The 9,539-nt window shown below is 64.2% G+C and overlaps 1 protein-coding gene across 1 annotated transcript in view; it reads left to right on the top strand.

The window, feature by feature from the left end:
• Positions 1-9,539, top strand: part of COL9A3 (collagen, type IX, alpha 3) — a 28,576-nt gene that overhangs the window by 4,672 nt on the left and 14,365 nt on the right. The window contains exons 6-24 of the mRNA XM_011992359.1: positions 517-552; positions 848-871; positions 1,096-1,149; positions 1,461-1,514; positions 1,961-2,002; positions 3,574-3,630; positions 4,089-4,142; positions 4,759-4,812; positions 5,129-5,182; positions 5,702-5,755; positions 6,126-6,179; positions 6,807-6,860; positions 7,666-7,719; positions 7,824-7,877; positions 8,338-8,382; positions 8,511-8,564; positions 8,649-8,702; positions 9,241-9,294; positions 9,398-9,469. Coding sequence (XP_011847749.1) covers positions 517-552; positions 848-871; positions 1,096-1,149; positions 1,461-1,514; positions 1,961-2,002; positions 3,574-3,630; positions 4,089-4,142; positions 4,759-4,812; positions 5,129-5,182; positions 5,702-5,755; positions 6,126-6,179; positions 6,807-6,860; positions 7,666-7,719; positions 7,824-7,877; positions 8,338-8,382; positions 8,511-8,564; positions 8,649-8,702; positions 9,241-9,294; positions 9,398-9,469 — 978 coding nt within the window. The remainder of the gene's footprint in view (positions 1-516; positions 553-847; positions 872-1,095; positions 1,150-1,460; positions 1,515-1,960; positions 2,003-3,573; positions 3,631-4,088; positions 4,143-4,758; positions 4,813-5,128; positions 5,183-5,701; positions 5,756-6,125; positions 6,180-6,806; positions 6,861-7,665; positions 7,720-7,823; positions 7,878-8,337; positions 8,383-8,510; positions 8,565-8,648; positions 8,703-9,240; positions 9,295-9,397; positions 9,470-9,539) is intronic.

Below are 9,539 nucleotides of genomic sequence, written 5' to 3' on the forward strand. Positions count from 1 at the left end.
GGGGGGTGAGCTCGTCTCCAGGCTTTCAGGAGGGCCCTCCAGCCTCAGAGCAGGGCCCGTGTGAGCCGTCCAGGGAATGAGACATTTCAAGCAGCAGGGCCCAGACAGGGCCCAGAGTTTGGAGAGCAGATGGGACCTGGCTGCTCAAGGCTCTGGGGACTTGCTGACGTGGGCGGGGGCTGAGGATTCAGCAGGCTCCGTGGGTGGGTTATCGGGAGGGCTTCCTGGTGGAGACAGGCACCTGGGGTCACTTCTGTGCATCTCAGACCTGCCCCAGGTCGCGCCTTCGCCTTTCTGTAGCAGGCACTGGGACTCTGGTGCCATCTGTCTCCGGCAGCTCCCCAGGACGGCAAAGACCCTCCAGGTCGAGGGCTCAGAGGCCCTGCCCCTCTGTGGAGTGGGGACTTGGACCCTGTTGCCCTGGGAGCTGGAGTTGTGGGTCTCACTTCAGCGGGAGGGGATTGGGTTTGCAAATAGAGGCCCAGCCCAACCTAGACGACTGCTTTCCTCCCACAGGGAAGTCTGGGACCCCCGGGGCCGCCCGGGCTGGGGGTGAGTATGGAGTGTGGTCCTCTCCTCTCCATGGAGTTTGGGGAACTGGAGAGTCTGGTCTAAATGGCATCCAGGAATCGCAGGGGCCATCCCTGGCCCTCTCCTCTGCCACCCCTCTGCAGCCTCTCCGGAGGCTGGTGCCTGGTCAGGGTCTTGGAGCCCTCTCTGGGCTGGGACCAGATGCCCATGCTTGGAACCGCCCTTTCCCCGGGACCCACCTGAACCATCTTAGGGAGGGGTGAGGCGCAGCCCATCTTGTGCCCAGCAGGCTCTGACCCCATGTTTGGCTTTGCAGGGCAAAGGCCTCCCTGGACCCCCCGTGAGTACTGACAACCCTTGGGGCCCTGAGCAAGCGTGCAAGTACCCAGAGCCTGCCAGGCTGGGATGTCCCAAACCGTGCCTGGGTGTGGGGCTTCTCAGGGGCAGTGATCTGACCACCCCATACCTGGAGCCCCCCTCCCTTTGGAGGCGGCATACCGACCCTGGGTGGGGATCCTCGGGGCGCCCGGGTGAACCTCCTCACCTCCCTTTACCTCCCTCCAGGGAGAGGCAGGAGTGAGCGGCCCCCCAGGTGGGATCGGCCTCCGCGGCCCCCCGGTGAGTGGCTGTCCCAGACCCTCTTAGAGTGTGCTCACCTGTGGCCTCCACCCCCAGACTCAACAGCCAGGGACCCTCTTCCCCTCTCCCCTTTCCCTTTCTCCCCCACCCCTACCTTGGTAGGTGTTGGTAGAAGCCCTGGCTAATGATCCAGACCCGACCCCAGGACGCAGACACCAGCAGAGGCCGTGGGGGTGGGGGCTGGCGGGAGCTGGGCGTGTCCACCTCCCTGGGAGAAGCCGGGCACCTCACTTAGGTGGGGGCTGGTCCCACTCTAAGTCTTACCACTCTAAGACATACCCCCTCCCCAGGGACCGTCTGGACTCCCCGGCCTCCCTGGCCCCCCGGGACCTCCCGGACCCCCTGTAAGTACTGGGCAGAGGCTCTAAGAAGTGCTGGGCATGGACTAGGGCACCCGGTTGGGCCCTCCCCCTTCCCCCTTCCCCCTTCCCCCTTCCCCCTCCCCAGGCTCCATGCCCTCCGAGATCTCCTAACCCTAACTTGGCCACTCCTAGGAACAGTCAGTGGTGGGGGCAGTGGCTGTGGCTAGGCCAGCCAACTTGGGGATGATCAGGGCTCAGGTCCCCAAGGCCACCCTGCCCCAAGGACAGGTGGATTCTGTCATTGTCACATGCCCTGTGGGTGGGCCAGCAGCACCCAGCACTGGCCACTTGGGGGACGGGATGAAGGGTCTCCAAGTCCCCTGGTGGATGGGGAACGTCCTGGTCTGTCAGAGAGTGGGTGGGTGGGTTGGGTGGGTGCAGGTGGACGGGGAGGGCAGGAGAATGTCAGCTGTCTCTTTGTGTCTTAGGGACACCCAGGAGTCCTCCCTGAAGGCGCCACTGACCTTCAGGTAGGCACTTGCAGCCATATGTGAAGGGCGCTGGGAGGTGCCTACCTTGGGGGGCGGGATCTGGCCTGGAGAGGGACTCGTCCATCCTGGCAAGAAGGCAGGGCCCGAGCACTCCCTGGGGACGGGAGCTCAGTGCAGACAGCTCAGACACAACCTGGCAGAGAGCCTGGCTGGGACCTCCCCCTCCCGCTTCCTGCCCTCCTCGCCACCGCCTAGACCTGCACTGTCCCTCACGAAGCCACCAGGGCGTGGAGCTGTGCAAATGTAATGAATCACAATCATGTCACGGAGCCATCAAGCTCCCCTGCATCATCCGCAGAGGGCACCTTTGGCCACAGATGGCGACAGAATAGTCCCTCGCTGCATTCGGGACTGGACTCTGGGGCCCACCTTTATCTTGGTCTTTGAGCCATGTCAATCACCCGAAAAGAAAACAGGCTCAGGCTAGGCACAGTGGCTTACGCCTGTAATCCCAGCACTTTGGGAGGCTAAGACAGGAGGATTACTTCAGCTCAGGAGTTTGAGACCAGCCTGGGCAACATAGTGAGATCTTTGTGTCTACAAAAAATTTTTAAAGGAGCCAGACGTGGTGGCATGCCTGTTGTCCTAGCTATTTAGGTGGCTGTGGTGGGAGGATCACTTGAGCCCAGGAGGCAGAGGTTGCAGTGTGCTGTGATCAAGCCACTGCACTCCAGCCTGAGCAACCAAGCTAACCCCTGTCTCAAAAAAAAAAAAAAAAAGAAGAGGAAAGAAAATGGGCTTGGGAGGCCACGGATCCATCTCTCCTCTGTTTGGCCGTCTGCGGTGGCAGTCAGTGACTCGTTTCCATAGAGAGGTTTGATAGTTTTGAAGGGAAAAGCTCGGCCCACTCCGACCTGGCCACCGGTGGCTGTCTACCGGCCTCTCTCATCACCCCACCCCGGGGCCCGGGTGCCTGGCCAGCCTGTGTCTCAGAAGGGAGGCTTTAGGGAACCTTCCAGAATGTGGTGTGTGATTGGGCCCCGACCATGGGATGAGTGGGGCGGGGGCTGAAGATACGGGTCTGAACCCTTGGCCCAGCCTGCCCACTGCAGCTGTGGGATAATCTGGAAGCAGCCCTGGGTTTCCTGAGCATCAGGCCTGTTGCCTGGGCTCACGGTGTCCCTCCTAAAAGCCCCGTGCTAAGCACGTTCCTGTGCTGAGGACGGCCCCGACCTAAGGCTGCTGCAAGGCCCCCTGCAGAGCCAACTGCTGTGCTGTGCTGAATGGCTGCTTTGAAACCCAGTGTCTGCCGTGGGGCTGAGAAATCCGAGCCGGCTGCTCTATGCAGCCTCCGCTGCGCTTGGCCAGTGCTGAAGGAGACCCTGTCTGTGTCCTGTCCTGGTGCCGTCACCAGGGCGGAGTGGCCTCCTGCGGTCCCGTCACCCGTGCGGAGTGGCCTCCTGGGGTCCCGTCACCGGGGCGGAGTGGCCTCCTGGGGTCCCATCACCCGTGCGGAGTGGCCTCCTGGGGTCCTGTGGGTGCTGACCTCTGTGTCAGAGGGTCCTGCTCTGTTTGGCTGGGAGGGGTCTGACTGCTCTGTTTTCCGACAGTGCCCAAGTATCTGCCCACCAGGTCCCCCAGGGCCCCCTGGAATGCCGGGGTTCAAGGTGAGTCACTGGGACCCAAGCACTGCCCTATGCTGGGCAGGAGGTGGCCGGGCTCCCATGGGGCTGTGGGGGTGACAGGTCCAGAAAGCTGGGCCCTGGTTCCAGGGTTGCCCCAGGAAGAAAGCCAGTCCAGCCTCCCTGTCCCGCCTTCAGCACCCCAGTGACAAGCTGATGTGGCCAGGCTGGGACTGGTAATGGGCGTCAGAGAAACTGTGGGGGAGAGCTAGCCTCAAGCCCCCACTGCCCCCCAGCCCTGGCCCGCTTCTGACCGCAGAGCGCCCTCAGGTGGGTCCCAGCGCCTCTCAGGCCTCGGTTTCCCCGTGAGGGCCCAGGCCCGCAGTCCTGTACTGCCGTGTGGCGGGCCCTGGGCTGACTGACCCTGCAGGCCTCACTTCAGTGTTGCCAGGGAGGGGGTGTCGGGGGGTTGGGGGGGACAGTGACCCCATGTTTGCTTTCAGGGACCCACTGGCTACAAAGGCGAGCAGGGGGAAGTCGGCAAGGACGGCGAGAAGGTAAAGCTGCCGCACAGCAGCTGGGGAGGGGCTGGGGCCTGGGGGCTGGGCTCGGGCGGGAGGGAGGGGCTGTCTCATGGGCGTGCCTGCGCTGGCACCTGCTGTGCCCATCTTCTGGGGGCCTGGCTGGCCTGGCTGTGGAAGCTGTCCCTGGTTTGTGTCTGTGGCCGGGCAAGGGGCGTCTGTGAGGATGACTGGCTTTAGCCCGTAGCCTCCCCTCACCTGTGGCTGCTGCCCATGGAGGGTGTCCATCGTCACCTGCAGGCCGGGGGACCGGGTCTGGGGTGGCCTTTAGCATGGCTGGAGTGATCAGATGAGGACACCCAGGTGCACATCAGAGGGGTCCCTGCTTGGCCATGAGGAGGGGCCTGGACAGGGCTGAAGGGTCTTATGGGAACAGTGGCCACGGACCCAGCCCCCACAGGGCGAGGCCACCGAGACTCGCAGGACTGCTCTGGAGCTGTGTGCAAGTGACCCCTTCGCAGAGCCTCCAAGGCCCAGCTGTGAAGGGGGCAACGCCCCCAGCTGCTTGGACTTGAGTAGGGTGACTGGAGGCACCGAACGGTGCAAGGAGAGCCAGACTGGGCCACTGACCACCCTGTCCCCTCTGTTTCAGGGCGACCCTGGCCCCCCTGGGCCCGCCGGCCTCCCGGGCAGCGTGGGGCTGCAGGTGAGGCTAGGAAGGGGTAAGGATGGTGGGATGGGAACTCAGCCCTGCACGTGTCTACCCCCGAGGGGGCCGTCTCGGGCTGGGGAGTGTTTGGCCAATACCCAGGCACAGGAGCGCGACCTGGCTGGGGGTCTCACCTCTGCCAAGGCTGCTGATCTCAAGGCTGGTGCCCCCTACCTCTGGGGGACCTGAGCTGAGGCTGAGGGCTCATGGAAGACACCAGGGCTCCCAGGGGTACCCTGAGGGCCGAGGCCCTGCGTGCTCCCCGGGGTGGAGGTGAAGCCCTAGTCTCTGCATCTGTGCCTCTCTCCCGCAGGGCCCGCGGGGATTACAAGGACTGCCAGGGCCACTCGGGCCCCCTGGGGACAGGGTAAGTCCTGCAGCCCCTAGTGGGGGCCGGCCAGGTGGCTGGGGGCCTGGTTGTCCATACCTCCAGACTTCAGATGGGCCCCGTGAGTGACGCTGTGAAGCAGCCGGCACCCTGGCTCTGGCCGTCGCCGCTGTGGTGCAGACCTTGCTCTGGGCCCCAGTTCTCGCATGTGCTCTGGGCCCCTGTTCTCGCGTGTGCCTGGGCTGACAGTCAGCAATCACGGACACCCACACGCGGTCCCAGGCTGCTGTGGGGGCTGTTCTCTCGTGTGCCTGGGTGAGGGCTGATGAACTGCTCGCTGACACCCGCACGCGGTCCCAGGCTGCTGTGAGGGCTGTTGTGGCTTAGGCCAGAGCAAGGGGCAGGAGGGATTTGGAGACGACCAGGTGGCATCTTGGGGGAACTTGCTGGGGAGCCCTAGAGGAAGGGCTGCTTGTGTCTGGGCCTCCCCTGAGGGAGCACTGGGGGGATGCCAGCCAGGCCTGAGACAAGAGGACCCCAGATCCCCTCTCTCTGCAGGGTCCCATCGGGTTCCGAGGGCCGCCTGGGATCCCAGGAGCGCCTGGGAAAGCGGTACGTGTGTCAGTGGACGGTGGGTCCCATGCCTCGTGGCCTCTCTCCCCTTTCCCTCTGCTCCTCTCAGATGCCCCCAGCCCCACTGGGGCCCCCCTTCTGTGGCTGAGCTGTTCCCTGGACACCCTGGGAGGGCTTGTGGCATGAGTAGGGGGTGCTTACCAATGGAATCCATTCTTCGTGGGACATTCGCCTCCTTTCTGGTTCTGGATGTGGAACGAGAGGTCACCATTGTCCCTGTGGCACCTCCGGCCATCTCTGACCACTCCTAGAGGGCTGTCCCCTGCCCGGGCCTGGAGGGGCCCCCATCCCACTCTCTGACCATCTCTGTGGTGGTAACTCTGTCCCTGTCCCACCTTATTATTTCCAGGGTGACCGAGGCGAGAGGGGCCCAGAAGGGTTCCGTGGCCCCAAGGGTGACCTCGTAAGTGAGAGGGAATTTGGTTCCTTGGGTCCTTATGTGGAAGAACCCAATTTCCCTCCTGACTCGTGCTGGGGAGGGGGACACACTTGGGAGTGAGACTGTGAGGGGCCACCCTGGGTGGGCCTGGGGGTGCGTGGGGGTGAGCCTGGCCCTGGAGGGCCCCAGCTCTCTCCCTGGCCCCAGCTGTTCTCCCAGAGCCACATGGGAGCTCTGTGGCCCCTGCAGAGCGGCCAGCGGGCCGGGTAGAGGGATCAGGTTCCAGGGCTTGGATCCTGCCCCAGAGAAACGGCTCTTGGGTTGAGCAAGTGAACATAAGGAAAGTCCAGAGACAGTCGAGCGTTCCAGGAGTGGAACTGAAGTGACCGTCCCCAGACTGGTCAGCCTCCACACCTCCCTCGACCGAGCCCTCACAGCCGGAGCAGCAGGGAGCCACCGTGCCCTGCTGCAGCACCCATGGATCCAAACACAGTTTTCTCCGAGCACCCACAGGCCCCAGGGTGGTGGTCGGGGGTGGCCCCTGCCACTACCCTCCACAGCTCGTTGGTGTCCCCGAGCAGCTGGCCGGGGAATGCGTGAGGCCATCTGGGAAGAGACTGCCACTGCCTCTGTCACTTGTGTGTCCTCTAGGGCAGACCTGGTCCCAAGGGAATCCCCGGAGTGGCCGGGCCAAGTGGGGAGCCGGTGAGTGCACGTGGCTACTCCCCCGAGAATGCTCCTCCCCTGGGTGCTGGCTACGTACAGGCAGAGGCCGCATTCAGAAGAGCTGGAGCTCAGTGCCCTCTGCTGTGGCCATCTTGAAATCCGGGTTAACGGTTTAACAGCCCCACTGCCCTGCACATTTCTCTTTTGCCCAGAGCCTCACGAGTGTGCAGGAGTAGGGGCCTCAGGCTGGGTTTGCCTGCATGGAGGACACGGGAAGTAAGGGTGGGTGGGCAGCACCGCTGGGCAGAGGTGGCCACTCCTGGGGTCCCAGGCACCCGTGCAGGCACCTTCCTTCCTGCTGTGTGCCCACCCTCAGCCCAGACTGGAGGTCCCGTCCAGCCCCTCGTGTTGCCTCTGCCCCTGGAGCGGTGCCCTCTCTTGGGACACCCAGCACTTGGCTGTGTCCTGATTCCAAAACCAGTCCAGAGTGGACGAGGCAGGCCTGGCCTGAGTCCTGGCTCCCAAGCCTCAGTTTTCCCCCCGTAAAATGGGCCAGAACCGAACTTCCCTTAGGGCACCATGATGTGCCTCGTAGACAAGGCCTCAGGCGTCCGCACGGCTTCAGCACCACCTCTGCCACCCACCGCACCCCTCGCCTGTGTGGTCACCGAGGCAGCACTGGTTGCCACAGGCCACCTCGATCATGAAACCAGACAACTGCCAGGGTTTGGGGGCAGACACAGTGTTAGGTTGATGGGGAAGGAGGCTGCCCCCAGGGCGGGACTGTAGAGGAAGGGAGCGGGGGCCGCCTGCCCAACGGGCCTTACGCATCTCTTGTCCCCAGGGCATGCCGGGCAAGGACGGCCAGAATGGTGTGCCAGGACTCGATGGCCAGAAGGTTGGCATGGGGCTCAGGGTGTCATGAGAGGGAGGAGCTGGAGGGGAGTTCAGCCTTCTGAGGCCTCAGCCTCCCCTTCCCCACCCCAACCTCTGTCCTCACAGGGAGAGGCTGGTCGCAGCGGTGCTCCGGGAGAGAAGGGCCCCAACGGGCTGCCGGTGAGTGCCTGGTGGGTGGGGCCAGCCTGGGGCGCCACAGCTGCTCCCTGCCCAGGGGTCCCTGTCAGGCTGGGTGGGTTGGTCGCTGTAGGGCTGGCTCCCTGTGAGGGGTTCTGGGGCCTGTGTCCATCAGGGTCTGGCACAACCCCTGGCTCCCAGCGGGTGCTGTGCCCGGTGGGTTGCCTGTGTGTGTGCATATGTGTGCTTATTCATATGTACGTGGGACATGTGTGAACACGTGTATGGCCATCCCTGGATGCCGTGCGGTCATCACCCCCGGGGGCCTGGAGTAGGGGCTCCTGCATCCAAGGCCAGGGAAGCTCTCAAAGCCGCACGTAAGGTCGACAAGGCTGGGAGAAGTCAGCCCTGCCCTTTGGGTGCGCTCACTCTGGCCCCTGCACCCTGCCTGTGTGCACATTGCCTTGACGAGCAGCCCTGACCTCAAGCTCTCTCCTGGCAGGGCCTCCCCGGACGAGCAGGGTCCAAAGGCGAGAAGGGAGAAAGGGTATGTGGCTGCAGCCGCTTTCTCTCTGCAAAGGGAGGCCAGGGGACGGGAGGCGAGAGGCCGGGAGGCCAGTGACCCGGCCCAGATGCAGGTGTAGGCAGGCACTCACAGCTTTCCTTTCCCTGCAGGGCAGAGCTGGGGAGCTGGGTGAGGCTGGCCCCTCGGGAGAGCCAGGCGTCCCTGTGAGTATCTGCGGCGCCCCAGACCCCACCCCATCTCGCATGTGTGCAGGCCCTGCCCTCACACCCTCCTTCCCTTCCCTGTAGGGAGATGCTGGCATGCCTGGGGAGCGCGGTGAGGCTGGCCACCGGGGCTCAGCGGTGAGTGCAGGGATGTGGCCCTGGGTCGGGGGTTAGCACTGAGCCGTTGGCACGTGGGCCCAGTTTCTGAGCAGGCCGGGGTGGCATTTGGTTGCCTTGATGAGCCAGGCTCACAAAAGCCGAGGATGCTGGGAGGTGTGGGGCCCTGCCTTCTTGTCCCTCGCCCACTGGGAGATGGTCCGGGCCAGGCCGGAGCTGCCCTGTTTTCAAGCCCTCTATGCTGAGCCTAGCCTTGTGCCCCTGTAGACTGAGATGACAGCACAAGCCACAGGACCCTGGTCGGAGGAGCCATGGGCATGGGTGTCTGGCCCCGAGTCTGACCTGACAAATTGGGTCCAGGGCATGCCTGCGTTCTGAGACCCCCTAAACTGCCCTGGGAGGTAGCCCTGCCTCTGTCCCCAGCAATCCAGCCTGGTGGCTTAGAACTGGCTCCAGTGTCCACCCAGCTTTGGGGGGAGGCCGAGCCAGGCTCCCTGGGACCTCTTGGGTGCTCCTCGAAACCTGAGACATCCGCTCACACCTCATCTTTGTTTTCCAGGGGGCCCTCGGCCCACAAGGCCCTCCTGGAGCCCCTGGCATCCGAGGCTTCCAGGTGGGTGAGGTTGGGGCAAGGGCCTGGCACAGGGGGCGGCATACCCAGACGGGTGAGACCCGACAGGGTATGGGCACTGACGAGCCAGGACCTCCTTCCCCAGGGCCGGAAGGGCAGCATGGGAGAACCCGGCCTTCCAGGCCCCCAGGGCCTCCGAGGTGATGTGGGCGACCGGGTAAGTGGCCCTCTCAGCAGGAAGCACCCCTGCGCCCCCATCCCCACCCCCTACCACAGTCCCCAACCCC

This window comes from Mandrillus leucophaeus, unplaced genomic scaffold (assembly GCF_000951045.1).
Source record: "Mandrillus leucophaeus isolate KB7577 unplaced genomic scaffold, Mleu.le_1.0 Scaffold41, whole genome shotgun sequence".
Lineage (NCBI taxonomy): Eukaryota > Metazoa > Chordata > Mammalia > Primates > Cercopithecidae > Mandrillus > Mandrillus leucophaeus.